Below are 15,516 nucleotides of genomic sequence, written 5' to 3' on the forward strand. Positions count from 1 at the left end.
GTTTCTTGGGAAGCGGTCGTTTGTAGAGTATCCCCCAGGTAGTTTGCCTAGCGCTTCATGTAGAGCACCACATGACGAGTGCTGCTCTAATCCATTAGTCAATTATTTAGCGATGAAGTGACAGTTGCACATTCGGGTGTGCATCCTTCTATGAGTGATGGGAGCCAAGCGACTTGCTTCAGCTCGATTACCCAATTATGCCCGACCGAGTATCGTTCCCTTCACACCTACATCCCATCATAGACTTTGACATTGAGTGATGATTGTTACGTGCCGTGAGTTGACGATTGAATAGGCATGATCCTTGAGCCTTGTCCTATAAAGTTGTCAGTCCATCCACGTACTCATGTCAGTCGGAAAGTAGTTTATGCAACCTAGTCGAGCCGAGCTGGTGGCGATCGGCAATAATGCTCAACGAGATCCCTTTCTATCCTTGTGGGCCTTTGGGGTCTTCCTTCAATATTTGCTTTCCCTAGGCCTTAGTCAGGCCTTCTCTTGGGCATGTATTGTTCTTAGGGATCGGAAAAGGACCCTGTATTAACATGAATTTTATCAAAATGTGTTTTATCCCAATTTTTTTGGAAAAAAACAGAGACTTTTTTTTAATCTTATACGCATTTGTCTTTAATAATTATTTCATATTACAATAAATTAGAAAATGCATATCTAATTTTTAAGTTGAGTGCAGAGAGATAAATAATGCGGTCAAATAGAATTTCCTTTTTCGTTTGTCAAGTTGCTCTTCATTTTACTCTACCATTTATTCTTTGTCACATACTTTCTAATATAGGCATCAATTGGACGCAAATTATTGACTCGATACCAAGTATACAATATTCATGTGTGTAGCTTGACTAACCCTCTGTGGAGTGGATTCATGTGTGGCCTATGACGTGGTTCCACACGAGTGAGTGTTGAATAATGAGTTACACACAAGAAACATGAAATGACATGCTGTTTATATTAAATGGTTTTAATCCCAATTGTACAAGATCTTTTTGTTATAAAACACCACACCCACGGAATCGCATATGTGGGTCTGTCGCTTGGCCGTCTCTTCGAACAATTTAACATGTTATCAGATCGAGTCATTTGATTGGACTCAAATTGGGTCTACTTTGCCTTTGTTGATTTATCTGACTTATAACCTTTCCTTGTTCCACACTTGAACAACCAATGTGAAATTAGTTACATGTGTGATATACTATCTGGTGATTCCATTTGTTGAGAGGTGTATTGAGTAATACCTACATGAGAAAATCAACAAAATTAATTATGAATTATATTGAATAATTCCACCTCTAATTATAGCAAACCCAAACATTTTATAACCGAACCCTCACACTTTACATTTTGTGCATATAAAAACAAATAACTTAGTGATTAGTAATAAACCGCTGACACGTCTACATGAAGCTTTGGTCGGTAGTCCGCTGTTGAAGATAATTGACAATTGTTGACCGATACGAAATCCAAACGAGGGTACTACATTGGCATAAGAAAATGACAGTTTGAAATGGCATTTTCTTTCTAACGGCCAGAAAAAAAGGGGCGTTCCAGTAATTCCAGCAAAAAAGAAAAACCTTCAACTGAAAGCAACTAGCGAGCGGCAAAGTACGTCCAAAAGCGGTAATAAGATGCTCAAATCAAATCCTCACTCACTCACATACTAATCTCAATCACCAGCCGACCTGATCACCAATTCATCATTACAGTTCAGATTTTTCAATTTCACACATCAACATAATAATTTTTTCTTGCTTTGCTTTCACTCTCCCTCTAGCTTTTTCCAATTTAATATTTTCTGTTTTCTGGTTTTTTAGTTGGTGTTCTTCTCCGGCGAGTAACTGAGGCAAAGCTTTCTCTTTTCTTTGATTTTGGAGCTCCATTTGGTTAAAAAAACTTGGACCCAATTGAGAACAAGCTCAAATGGAACCTGGGTCGGGCTCCGAATCACTGGCCAAGGCCGAGAGGGGGAGGGGTCCGAGGGGTGGAGCTGCAATCGGCTCTGTTGAACCCAAGATCTCGGCCTTTGTGCCGAGGAGGGATCACAGTCCGAGAGAGCTGAAATCCTGGGCCAAAAGAACCGGATTCGTCTCTACTTTCTCAGGGGAGACGGCTGCCAGTGGCAGTGAGAGGAATGATAGTGCTGTGTTCGGTTTGGACAGGGGTGTTGATAGGAGGCGGGGCGGCGGGTCCTCTCCGAAAATCGAGATCGACCCGGTTCTGGGTCGCACTAAACCGAGTAAAGGGGTTGAGATTGAGCCGGATGCCGGGGCTGGACATGGAGGGGTGACGAGTGAGGGTGATGAAGCAGTGAGGGCTGAGGGTAAGAGGAGGATTGGGAATGTGCCTGTTTTGGGCGCTTCAGATGGTGAGAGAAGAGATGGTGGGAATGCAAATAGGAATGGGGATGGGAATGGGGGTGGGAATGGGAGTGGGAATGTGCACGGAGTCACAGCAGTTTCTTCGGCGGTGGAGCCGAAGATAATTGATGGGAGAGATGAAAGAGATGTGGAAATGAATTTGTATGCAGATGGGGAAGAACCTCTTGATGGAGTGTGGCGGAGACCGTCTGCAATGAAGCTTGGCTTGAGAGAAAATCCGGGCATTGGTTAGTGTACTCGCCCTTTTTTTGTGATAATTTGTTGATGGGTCTTTGTGTCGATTCATAGGTTGATTCGCATAATCGTATTTGTTTATGCAGTTGCTGTGTGATGGTTGCAGTCATTAATTTTAGGAATATACAATAATGTTGCATAGGACAGAATCAATTTAGCCTTATTAATAGCTTTAGCCATCTTAGTAAAAAGACAGCTATTTTGTTTTTATTCTTTGTAAAAGTCTATAGTAAATGGAACAAAGTTGTTGATTTACTAAGTTTTCAGTACTTGAAAAGGTTAGGGAAAAGAAGCTGATATGGGGGAATTAAACTTTCAATGTTTCACTCTTTAATATGAGTAAACCTCGGCAAATAAGAAATAGACGGATTCTTGTGACAGGGGAGGCTGGATTCTCTTAGGCAACCTCCATTCCTTTCCAACAGATATGGGCAAGTAGCAGAGAGAAAGAACACACATGCTTGTAATTTAACCCACTATTCCTTTTCAATAGCGGCATAGCTGAAAACGTTTTCTCGAACATTTTTAGTTTAAATAAGATTCCCAGCTTTAAATTCAAGCTTAGTGGCTTAGCGTAAGTTTTTTTTATTTTATTTTTTTTTCATGTTATTATGTAGTGCAGACAAAGCTTTCAAAAGTAAAATAAGTTGCGGTCTTCTCTTAGAATAAATTGATTGATTTCCCTTGGCTTTGTTTAGTAATTGAAAAGCATCCTTACTACTGAAAAACATTTTTTGGAAGAATGAATTTCCACTCTTGAATGTTGTTGGAATAGATCACAGCTTTTGTTTTTCCTTACTCTCATTTGGTTGTTTTTTATTGCAGTCCCACTAATGTATTACGGTCTGCAGCACTATTTATCACTGGCTGGCTCACTTATATTCATCCCCCTGATCATGGTACCGGCCATGGGTGGAACAGATGTAAGCATGTGTTGCCTTGTGTTCTTTTTGTCTGTCAACTTAAACTGGAAAACTCACTGTATGTTTTTGCCTATATAACCATAGAAGGATACCGCCACGGTTATTTCAACAGTGCTGCTGGTTTCTGGCATTACAACAATACTGCACTCTTACTTTGGAACCCGACTTCCATTAGTTCAAGGAAGTTCATTTGTATACTTGGCACCGGCCTTAGTTATCATTAATGCTCAGGAATATCGAAATGTTACAGAGCATGTAAGTTCAGTAGAACAAACAATGGTTGAGATTCTATCAACTGTAATTTCCTTGAGTTTTGCCATAATTATCTAGAAATTTTACATCGAGGTGAATTTTCCTACTTGAATTAGTGGCTTTTGCTGTTGCATCTTGAGTATTTAAAAATTATACCCTTCTGAAATGAAGTTGACTGTCATTATTTTCATGTTAGAAGTTACAGGGACCTCATAATTTTATTGTTCATTAATTTTGTTTCAGAAATTTAGGCATATAATGAGAGAACTGCAGGGAGCTGTCATTGTTGGTTCGATATTTCAAAGCCTCCTGGGATTTAGTGGTTTAATGTCCTTTGTGCTGAGGTAATCCAAGAGGTTTCTTGTAAAATTTTCGTTCTGCCAATATTTCAGTGCTTGTTGAAAAGACAAATAATATATTCTCTGGAATGAAAATGTGTTTCTTGTATAAATTGGCTCTGCTCCTAATCCTACTGGATTATCTATCTTTCATTTTCTTTATTTATGACAATTGACAGTGTAAAACAACTTAGGAGACATTATTTTTGCATATTTTGCTTGTTTAATCATGTCATGGGGATATAGCAAAGATAATTTGATAGAATATAGCCTAGTATTGAGAAATTAAATCATGGTTGCATATATAGTTTGTTTCAGGAGGCCCAGCGCATTTGCTATGGCTAATACTTTAAAACTGATTAATGTTTGCTTGTGCATGTATAAGTTATGCAATTTCCCTTTCTGATATGTATGATAACTCCTTTCAGATTGATAAATCCCATTGTCGTTGCACCAACAGTTGCTGCTGTAGGTTTAGCGTTTTTTAGCTATGGCTTTCCTCAAGCTGGTAGTTGTGTGGAAATCAGTGTTCCGCTGATACTTTTGGTTCTCATATTCACCCTGGTGAGCATGTTTGGTACTACATATGCCTATGAAGCCTGTAGTTCTATACCTCATTGATTGTCTTAAATGCTTTTGGTAAGTGCTAACAAATGCTAATTCCTTAATTTTTTTTGCTTCGATTATAGTACCTTCGAGGGGTATCCATCTTTGGGAATTGCTTTTTTCAGATTTATGCGGTAAGTGTTAACAAATGCTAATTTCCTTACAAATGTGTTATTTTACAGAAACTGTATTTATTTATTAAATTAGATATTGTTCTTTGAAGTCTTTTGAGCTTGAAGATTTCAGTGTTTGGTATGTGTGACTGAACCCTATCCTATAATTTGCCTGCTCTTTTGACGGGGAAAAGGGCTCATATGGTCCACGTATTGTGCCATAGTGGAAACTTCAATTCCCAACATCATTCTAGGGGAGGCCTCTAATGCTATCTAAGGTTTGCCCATTTTTGGGACAAGATTAAAAGTATCCAAGTTCTTACAACCAGGTTCGAATATGTACTTTAATTGACATCTAAGCTCTATTGCTGTATCTGTTTTCCAAATCCTGGCTGGGTAATTTTGTTGTATATCATTGTGGTCATCAGTTATGGACTTTGTTGGACACGACTGTTTTGCCCATGACTGTCTGACATGCCAAATTCTTAATAAGAGATGCATTGGACAAATTGTAGGACTAAAAACCTACCCAAGCCAAACCACCAATCTGAAGCCTCTCCTAAAACCCTGCCCATGAACAAGAAGGCCAAACAATTTACAGTTTTTCATTTGATAGTTAAAAAAAAAGAATGAATAACATGATAATTCACTCTGCTCCCTTCTGTCTAGTTGTTGGTATCACTTACAATGTTTTTGTAACTTTTTTTGGTACAAGCTGAGATTGTGACTTAATTGATCTTGCAAACATTTTCTCATTGCAGGTTCCATTGAGTGTTATGATCATCTGGACTTATGCATTCTTTTTGACAGCCGGTGGAGCATATGATTACAAGGGCTGCAGTGCTGATGTACCTAGTTCAAATATCTTAATAGATGCTTGCAGAAAGCATGCATATACAATGAGACATTGCAGGACCGATGTTTCGAATGCATTGAGAACTGCTGCATGGGTTCGGATTCCTTACCCTTTACAGTGGGGTATTCCTATCTTCCATTTCAGGACTTCTATTATCCTGATCTTTGTGTCGCTTGTTGCATCAGTTGATTCGGTGGGTACCTTGTAACTCAAATGCAGCTGAAAATCAGTTTTAAATATGATTTCACATGCTTGTGTTTGTGCACACACCACTGCTGCTTATGTCAGGCCATTGGTAAGGCAAGCATATAAACTCCCAAAATGTCTTGTCTCTGAGTAGGGGATTAGTAAAATGCCCTTGAATAATGCTATAAATTTGTGCTACGTTGAAGGCTTTGTAATTGGCAAAGGCCAATCCCTGTCTGGTTAATGCTAAAGAAACTTTAGATCTGTATGTTTAGGATGGTATATAAGCAAAATTTTTGAAATACCACCATGACACTGATGCATATGGTACAATAACTTGTTTAGGTTGGAACATACCACACTACATCTGTGCGAATTAATTTGAAGCCTCCAACCCCAGGAATTGTCAGCAGAGGAATTGCACTGGAGGGTTTTTGCAGTATATTGGCTGGAGTTTGGGGTTCAGGTACTGGGTCAACAACATTGACAGAAAATATGCATACAGTTGACATAACAAAGGTAGCAAGTCGCAGGGCCGTGGAACTTGGAGCAGTTCTCCTAATCTTCTTCTCATTTATAGGTAAAGTGAAGCACAAAGTAGTAAGTGTTAAATTATGATATGTACTGGATACATGTTGTATCATATTCGACAATTTAGTGCATGTAAGCATATTGTATCAGATCCCAATTTTTCAATACCAGTTCGCATGCCTATTTGGTTGCCATTGTTGACAGATATAGTTAGCTTGCTGGCAATTCTTGGTGGATAATTTAAAACTTCTTTTCTTCTTCTGAATAACATGTATTGTTTTCACTTATGCTGTAGGAAAAGTGGGTGCCATTCTTGCCTCTATACCACTATCCTTGGCTGCTTCAGTACTCTGCTTCACGTGGGCCCTTGTGGTGGCACTGGGTCTCTCAACTTTGCAATATAGTCGAGCAGCAAGTTTTAGAAACATAATGATTGTTGGTGTTTCCTTATTCCTTGGTTTCTCTATCCCAGCATATTTTCAACAATATCAACCCGAAACCAGCCTCATACTGCCTAGCTATTTTGTTCCCTATGGTGCAGCATCTAGTGGACCTGTCCACACCAACATTAAACAAGTAAGAAAGCTATTTTATCTTTGCTTCCTTTATGATTCTAAGTTTACAAACGCATGAAATATCAGTGCTTTACCACCCCCCCTAAAAATTAAAAGACAAAAAAAGAAAGAAAAATAAATAGAGAAGTTTCTATGAAAATAGTGATGAACCGCTGAAACATTCTAGTTTTGAGATACCATTTATATAAAATTTCCTGCTGATTAGCTTGATTGTCATGGACTGTCCAACTTAGTTTAGATTCTAGTTAGTTACAAGACCACTTATTCTGATGACCTGGTTTTTGAAAATGGTTAAAATCATTTTTAGGTATTAAGTTTGTAGTAAATAAGAGAAAAGACCATCACAACTATAAGTTAAAGAAAAAACAAGTCAAGCGCTCAGTTGGAGTAAAAAACCATCATCTATCCATTTGTCATGCTCTAATTGATTCTTACCTGTGAAAATTCCTTTGGTGTTGCAAAATAAGTTGGGTTTTTCTCTAAAGCATTGGGTTTGAAATGTTTTTCTCTAAATTGTGATGTTATCATCGGCTTATGTGTAAAAAGCCCATACTTTTTTTGCTAGGCAGATAAAGATGATCATAATATGACGCGTCTAGGGTCCATTTTAGAACAAGTAAAGAAACTTATTGTCAGAGTCTGTTCTTTGAACAGTTTCAAATTCTGTTTGTGTCCTTTGAGTTAGATACGAGCTGATTCGCTGTTAAAATGTCTGACAGCTTGATTTTGCTATGAATGGACTTATGTCTTTGAACATGGTGGTGACGTTTCTGGTAGCATTTGTATTGGAAAACACTGTCCCAGGCAGCCGGCAAGAACGAGGGGTTTATTTATGGTCACGTCCAGAAGACATCTCGATGGATCCATCTTCGCTTGAAGATTATTCCTTGCCAAGAAAGCTTCCAGATATTTTTGCCAGGCGAAACGTCTAGGTGGGTGATATTTTAGCAGACCACATGTACGAGCTAGGAGTAGAATAAAAATTCAAGGGCACTTGGTAGATTTTGGATACGGCTCAAGTGAAGAAAAATAACTATATACACAGAGCAATTAGCTGCCTACACCAAATTGGAAATGTTGTAATATGACGAGGTTTGCAATCAATTCAATTGATTCTGCAAATGACTGGGAAAGTTTAGTAAGGGCTACAAATTTTGCTCTTTGTGATCTGTAACTTCATAATACAATTATTCTTCCTAAATAGAAATTTATTAACCGACTCTTGCATTAGTGGAAGAATTATTCAATTTTTCGGGCCTATTATGTAGGAGTGTGATTCCTGTATTAGCGACATCCCCCTTAGTTTTACGGCCCACTTGATCTTGGACTAACCTCATTATTCCAATAAATAACCTCGTTACAAGACCTTGTCTTAACAAGATGAGGTGGAGGATGTTGAAGAAAAGAGTAGTGACACCGCAGTCATTCAACCCAGAGTTCGAACTCGATTCATGCAGATCATACCATTACTTCCCTCAGATCGACGAGTTCAAGGGTGAAGCAAGCCGTAAAGCAAATATTCAGGACCAACCTGTGCACTATCCAAAAGTTGATTTTCCATTGCAGTTCATCATAATGTAAAAGAATATGAAGAACCAAGAGGTTTTTCTCCTTGGACAAAAGACATTGACAGAACGGAAAGATAAGATCTACCGCTCAAACGAGACACATTTTGCAAGTTGCAACGATTTGAGGGATCCTTCTACAGTAGATTATAGTGCACCTATATCTGATTGGCTTCGAAGTTGGATAGCCGATGGTCTCACAAAGTGGGAATGCATATAGGAGGGTTGCAAAAGAAGTTGTAGACGATGTAACGGACTTACAGTTGCCTGGTTTTAGAGTCGTTGACATGCAGCAGACTTGGTCCTGTGACTTGAAAATATAGATTTTCCGAGAGTGAGATGCATATTATATTTGACTAGGTGTTGGATATCTATATTGTCACCAGGGAGACTGCAGACATACAACTGTAATTAGAAACGTGGGATTGATTATCAGCATGCATGATTAACTGTTTCTCGGGCGGAAATGACAGTTCTCTTTTCTTGATTGCTACGAAAATTAAACCAATCTGATCTCGTATATACATGTTATGGGGGTGGAAGTAATCTCTTATTATGCCAGTCCTGGATGAGGGAACGGAGGGTGTGATTAGGGGTAAGAAATGTGTGCTTGAGCCTTAAGTTTGTCATGGGCGATGTATCATGCCCCATTCTTAGCCATTCCTCTATGGCGTCGAGTTCATATGAAAACCCATCCGCTGCCGCATGTGGATTCTTCATCACTTCCTGCAAAGTTAAGCGCACTCTGTTAGTAAATTATGTATTTTCTTGCATGATTAGCAGTAAAACAAACGAAACACTGTTATGTGAGTTGAAAGGACAACAAACCTGAAAAATGGGGCACAGGAAAAAACTAGGTACATCAGGCGTGTCTTTTGCTTTTACATCTTCGTCCTTCACCCGCTCACTTGCCACTAAATCATCAGCTCTTTTCTTCAACTCATGAAGCTCTTCCGTCAATGTTGCCAGGTTCAAATCTCGACTAGGCCTGCGGTTACTTGTCAAGCACATCAATGCTAAACCTGCTAGTTTCTCTGCTAGATCCAATGGCCACTGTCCAGCCATGTCATCTAAATCTCGGATAACAGCTGCTTGGTCCATGTTCATTGCCTGACCTAGCCCTGCCCAGTTCCTTCCAGTTAAAAGATGCATCATCAAAACTCCGAAAGCACGAATGTCAGATCGAACACTTTGTTCATCATGGGTAAGTAATAGGCCAAAACCGCTGATTTTTGTTACAAGATTGCGGTCCAAGAGGATGTTGGACAAGGAAAGCCGACCATGAACAATCGGTTTTGGCTTTGCCATGTGGAGAAAGCCCAAGCCCGAACATATTTCGGATGCAATACGTATACGGTCGTGCCATCCTATGGTTCTTTTTCTTGTCTTCGAGCTTAGGTGGGAGGAGAACAATATGTCCCTCAAGAATATATCTCTCAAGCTACCATTGTGCATGTATTCGAACACAATGCACCTTAGCTCAGTGCAGAACCCAATCATTGTGATCAAGTTTGGATGCCGAAAGTGGCCAAGGACTGTCACCTGCATATGCAAATCATCAACGTTTTTCTGTCAATTTGAAACAACCTCAAAACTGATATGCGGTGTCCAATCAATCAATTACTTCGGTTATAGGGGCATATATTTTAGGAAATGCGTAATGTTGTCACTGTAAACAGTCAAATATGTTATATTATCGGATTATGAATTGGAACAACACATTCCTCACAATATAACATAATAGAACATGAACATTTTCTTGTATGGGGTTTACCTTGGCTTGAAAATCTTGCTTAGAGAGTTCATTACCAGAGTTGAGCATTTTGATTGCAACTGTGGCATGGTTGATGCGCCCTCTATATATACTAGTCCAATCTCCTCCTGGTTTAATTCTCAAACGCTCTGAAAAATCATTTGTTGCCAATCTGATCTCCTCGGCTGTGTACTCCTTGAAACCACAGCTCGTGTCACTAAGCCTTGCGACCATTCCAATTGCATCCTTTTCTTTGCAAAACTCGATTCTACGATGAAGAACATCTCTCTGCTGCCGTAGTTCCTCAATCTCTCTAACCATCTCCGCTCGGGTACTTACCGCCTTTTCTAGTTGGGCCTCACTGTTTGATTTTGCAAATGTAGATATTTGAAGTTTGTTTGAGAGTTCAAACTGGAGCTCCATGAGTGAACTTAGCCTATTCTTGCTTTCTTCAGTATCCATTATAACTTCATGAAGTTGTTCCTTTTCGGAGTCCAATGCTTTCTTCAACTCTTCTCGCTTAGTCGCCTCTTCATTTATCTTTGCTTCAAGTTGTTCAGCCTATAAAACATGAAAATTCATTACAGGTTCACAACAAAAAGAAGAACAAAATTGATTTGTTTTATATCATGTGTATTACCCGACGATTGCATAAAGAAATGGCCCGTTGTGCTTTAGTGCTTCTTTCAAGATTGGCCTTGGCTTCCTTTCTTTTCAACTTGATCATGTCTTGAGCTTCCTTTAAAGTTTTCTTCCTGGACTCTATATCTTCTGCAGCAATCTGATATGAGCCAAGTTGTGGCATTTTTCTTTTAGATATTAAAAATAGAAGAGTATAACATGAACTGTTACTATATGTTATGATCAAAGGAATTTCATAAATAATACTTAATTTGGGTTCCCCTACAATTTAAAATGGCAAAAGGTTGGTCCTATTTGAATTTTGGGGAAGCAAAGTCTAAACACATGGACAGGATAGGCATGACCTGTACTTGACAAGGAGGCTCTAGTGCAAATTATACTTAGTATCAAACAAACAAATTACAGCTTAACATGCTATAAGTTATTTCTTTATGTATGCAAATTAAAATTTGACACGTTCACAAACTATTCTTTTGTAATTTTAATGAATTAGTTTTGCACGTGTCATAATGTGAGATATATTACACCGTGATTTGCAGATAAAAACATTAACTCATTACGTGTTAGAAGGTTTGGAGTATAACCATCACTCTCATATGCTTCTAAGGTCAAAAAGAAATTTAAGCGAGGAAACAAAATGATGGAATTTGGTGCAAAAGAGAGCTTAGTGGAGCCGTTGAATAGCTTCATCATTCTTTACCTACTTCAAAATTAGACCAAGAAAGATAGTTTTGGTAGCATTAAATAAATATTTTTTTTTTTTATAAGGGAACAATTTTGCTCACCTCTTAAAAGTAAGGGTGATGCTCATTTTTTTTTATTAATTGTTGTTAGATTAGTTTAAATTTTCACATTCGTGTCTTGAATTAATTAAATCATACTAATCTAACAACAATCAATGAAGACCAGCAAGGTTGCACTCATTTTTACCAACTAACCATATCAGAGTCCGCATGTTCCGGCGTAGTCAACTCCATTCGACTGTTGTGCACTCCTTCTTCATCCATTTTCAAATACAACAAATGCTGGAAATAGTTTTCAAGTTCTTGGACACAATTTCCCCGTTGGTTCTGTGAGCTTGAGGAGTAGGGATTTGTTGAAAATCCGAGAGAGGGATGAGAAATTGTATCAAGGGAATATGCTGGATTTTCGTTGAACATTTTTGCTAGCCAAGCTTTGAAACTGGATTTTTCTCTGATTTTTGCAACCGTTACACCTTGATCATCCTCTATGACTCCTTTACTGTTCTCCCCTCTGAGGAAAACCCGTCTTCCCCCACAAATTATGAATAATTCACAGAAATCGGGCTTGTGATGATGAACATAAAATGATCCACTTACCGCACTCTTCATTCTCCTACATCGCAAAGAGAGAAAAGTTAAGTACAATTAATCAATGAAAATGAAAAAGAAAACAATAAAATGAAGAAGCGGACCAAGATGAACTCTTCAGGAAAGGAAATCCAATAACCAGTTTGGTTATGTTGTGTCTACGGATCAAATCTGTGACGACTGTATGAATTGGTTGCTCACATTTTTCTACTCTGAGCAATTCAGCCTTTACCTATGAACATCAAATAAAGTTCTGGAAAATATAAGAAACAACTTGTGATGGTAGTTAGGACAATATAATTAATCCCGTTTTAGCAGGAATCAAAGGAAAAAATCAAGCAATTACAAAAACCTGGCCACAGAATGATATGTACTTGGACAGCAACTCGTCAATCCTTTCCTGCTCATACTTAATAAAAACTTTCAATTTCTCATCACTCACAGAACTTGCAGGGAGCTTCCCAACTGAATCAAAATGAAAAATAAAAGAAAAATAAATAGAAATTCCTATCAAACTAAAAGTTAGGAAAATGATAAGGGCCTTGTAGGTTTGTAGGTCAATTGGTTAAGAGCATTCACACCATGCATCCAAAGTCCCGAGTTTGATTCCCACTGCGCCAATTTCTCGCTAGTACAAAAAATACTGAAAATTAATCAAGGAAATTGAAATCCAATTATGCAACTTACATGGGGTGTACACAAACTCCTGGGAAATGTTGTAAGTTACATGGAGAAGGACCATGGAAATTGGCTTGGAATTCCACTTCTTTAGGGTCCACTCCAAGGTCTTAAATCCATCTTCTATATCATTCCCTACGGCAACATACACCTTCTCTGCTTGAGTATCCATTGCCTTCCTTGGTACTTCAAATCATATGTTTGGTTTCCAGAAACATGTAAGGCCCTCCGTTAATTATATATGCACAGAACTGCATAAATAAATACATACCACACCAATCAGCAGGGAAGGATTGAAAATAGGTATGTAGTCAGTAAGATTTTAACAAAAAGTGGAAAGATAAAGTTGATGTGGGAGCGTTGGATTCATTATTTTCTCAAGGTTTGTATGGATTTGTCAAATGGACTAGAAATTTAGAAAAGGATTCAACTGCCTTTAATTTTTTATGGTAGTAGGAGGGTCACCCTTGGACTTTTTTGTGTTCTAGAGGGCATGACAAATCAACATTCTACAGTACACCCACATGCCCTCACGATCACCATCACAATCTTAGAGAGTGAAAGAAAGAGGTGATTTATATGGAGCCAAAAATAATCAAGAAAAATATGGAGGTAACACGTGGATTTTTGAGTAATAAAAATAGGATTACCCTCGAGGCATATTAGAACCCCTACGCGCAAGTAGCTGACAATCATCACTCAATCAAGGTTAAAGGTGATCAAAATATGTATTTATTCAAAACCTATTTCATCCATCCTCATCAAATCCTCCCCACAAGTTAACCTCCAAATATTCATTCAAAATAGGATTAATTACCTAAATTAATTAATTAATTAATTTTCTAATTAATTTCGTAATTGATAGCAAGATATTATGGTGACATAATATCTTGCAATTACACCCAAAAATCACCAAATGTGGTCGGTTCCCACCTCTCCAAAGAGGGCCGACCACACCCCTATAAATACCACTTCAGTTCTCCAAAAACCTAAGTTGAATCCTCTTGCAACTTTAAATTCTCCAAATACTTTTCCCTCAAAATTCTAACTTTGGCATCGGAGGTTCTTCGGCCAAAGCTCCCCCCCTCCCCAATTCATCGTGGGTGCTTGAGGCCCTTGGCCTTGACATAAGGTGTTAATTGCTTTTGCAGGTGCATTTTCGTCCAAGAACAAGAAGGAAGTAATTTGCATCCATAAATTGGTGCTTTCATTGAGAGTCTTGATTAAACACTCGTAGAAGACTCTCGCATTCAAGGTTTTTTATTTTCTTGTTCACTTGTAGATTTTTCGTACGTTCATATTCTTGGAATTTTTATTTTTAAAAATTCTTCGATAAAATGTAAAAGAAAAGTACAATGGCAAGAGATTCAAAAACCTCGATGAACGGAAATTCCAATGTTCAAGGATTAGGATCACGGTGATCTATGAGGCTTAACACAATGATGAGTGGAGCAGCACCACACCTACGGGGCACCACTGTGGCAACCACCACGACAGCCACCCTTGGTAAGGCCTACGGCGCCACAACCACGACCAAAGTCGTGCCATTTAAGCCCTCACGTGCCCAAGCCCAAGGTGAGACGGCCCGAGCCACTCAAGCTCGATGCGAACCCAATGCGTTGCCAAGCCGATCCCTAGCCTTGCACCTACATGCACCATATGCTGAGCAGCCCACTCCAGTGGCCCAACCTGCTCCTGTGGCCTTCCAAGCAGCCCAAATCGATCTAAGATTAGTTTAACTGTCTTGGCTTCAAATTTCTGGGCTTACGATTGAACTAAGGGCATTTCACCCCATTTCTTCGCGGATTTGACTTTTCCCAACTCGAATCTCGCGCCCAAAGTCTACCACACTTCCACTGCTCAAGGAGACACATTCATTCCAAGCTCTTTCAACCCAAATGGAGAACAACACTTGTCTTGACAAGTTATAAAATTGATGAGCACCCTCGCACAACAAACGACATTGGTGAATAAGCTCTTGTAGCGCACCGAGATGCAACGTGCTACAGACGAGGTGTCCCGAAGTAGGAAAAGGGCAGATGAAGAACCTCTCCAACAGCATCCCGGCAAGCAACCACTCGATTAGCCACAAATCGAGCGTTCGAGCAGTGTACACTCCCAATTAGGCTTTCGAGATAGTGTATACTCCTATCTTAGCACATAAAGGAGTGTGCACTCTCTGCTAGGTCCACTGACGAGCATACATTCACGATTGGGGTCACACTCTAATCTAAAGATGAGCAACCTTCCAGGTAAAGTGTTCATTCGCGGCTAGGCCCGCAAGAAGCATCCTCCACCTTACATCGGAGTAGGTAACACGAAGGACAGAGAGAAGCAGTCACTCAGTCAGGCTCAAGCTCAACCAGCAGCTTGCGAAGAATTCCTTTGCCTGTTAGGAATGAACCACATGCACCGCAACCGTGATATAGATGAGCTGATCACGTAAAAGAATAGCCTAAACCAGTAGGTCATGATCTGAGGCAGCCGAGAGCTCTGTTATCCAAACAAAGGCAAATTTAGGAAGAAGTAGAAAGGCTTTTGATCGA

General features: G+C 39.2%; 2 protein-coding genes across 5 annotated transcripts; one reads left to right on the plus strand and one right to left on the minus strand.

The window, feature by feature from the left end:
* The first annotated feature begins 1,534 nt into the window (after positions 1–1,534).
* On the plus strand, positions 1,535–8,220 carry LOC103954715 (nucleobase-ascorbate transporter 11). 4 transcript variants are annotated; one of them, XM_048581994.1, is made up of 11 exons: positions 1,535–1,629; positions 1,824–2,614; positions 3,447–3,544; positions 3,629–3,799; positions 4,040–4,140; positions 4,563–4,698; positions 4,824–4,874; positions 5,615–5,902; positions 6,241–6,475; positions 6,722–7,002; positions 7,721–8,220. In XM_048581994.1, the coding sequence occupies exons 2-11, from the start codon at positions 1,930–1,932 to the stop codon at positions 7,931–7,933; spliced, it is 2,259 nt and encodes a 752-aa protein (XP_048437951.1). In that variant the 5' UTR covers positions 1,535–1,629; positions 1,824–1,929; the 3' UTR covers positions 7,934–8,220. The 4 variants fall into 4 exon arrangements, with proteins under 4 accessions (XP_048437951.1, XP_009364815.2, XP_009364816.2 ...); XM_009366540.3 differs by having other exon boundaries at positions 1,597–1,714; XM_009366539.3 differs by lacking the exon at positions 1,535–1,629 and having other exon boundaries at positions 1,650–2,614.
* Positions 8,221–8,966: 746 nt separating this feature from the next.
* LOC103954714 (putative U-box domain-containing protein 50) lies at positions 8,967–13,411 on the minus strand. Its single transcript, XM_009366538.3, has 8 exons — positions 12,980–13,411; positions 12,645–12,757; positions 12,397–12,524; positions 11,900–12,317; positions 10,960–11,100; positions 10,341–10,880; positions 9,395–10,108; positions 8,967–9,292 (listed from the first exon to the last, which is right to left on the minus strand). Exons 1-8 carry the CDS (start codon positions 13,140–13,142, stop codon positions 9,095–9,097), a joined length of 2,415 nt encoding a protein of 804 aa, XP_009364813.2. The 5' UTR covers positions 13,143–13,411; the 3' UTR covers positions 8,967–9,094.
* Between the last annotated feature and the right edge of the window lie 2,105 nt (positions 13,412–15,516).

This window comes from the organism of the source record quoted next, unplaced genomic scaffold (assembly GCF_019419815.1).
Source record: "Pyrus x bretschneideri cultivar Hongxiangsu unplaced genomic scaffold, Pyrus_bretschneideri_v1 Contig18, whole genome shotgun sequence".
NCBI lineage: Eukaryota > Viridiplantae > Streptophyta > Magnoliopsida > Rosales > Rosaceae > Pyrus > Pyrus x bretschneideri.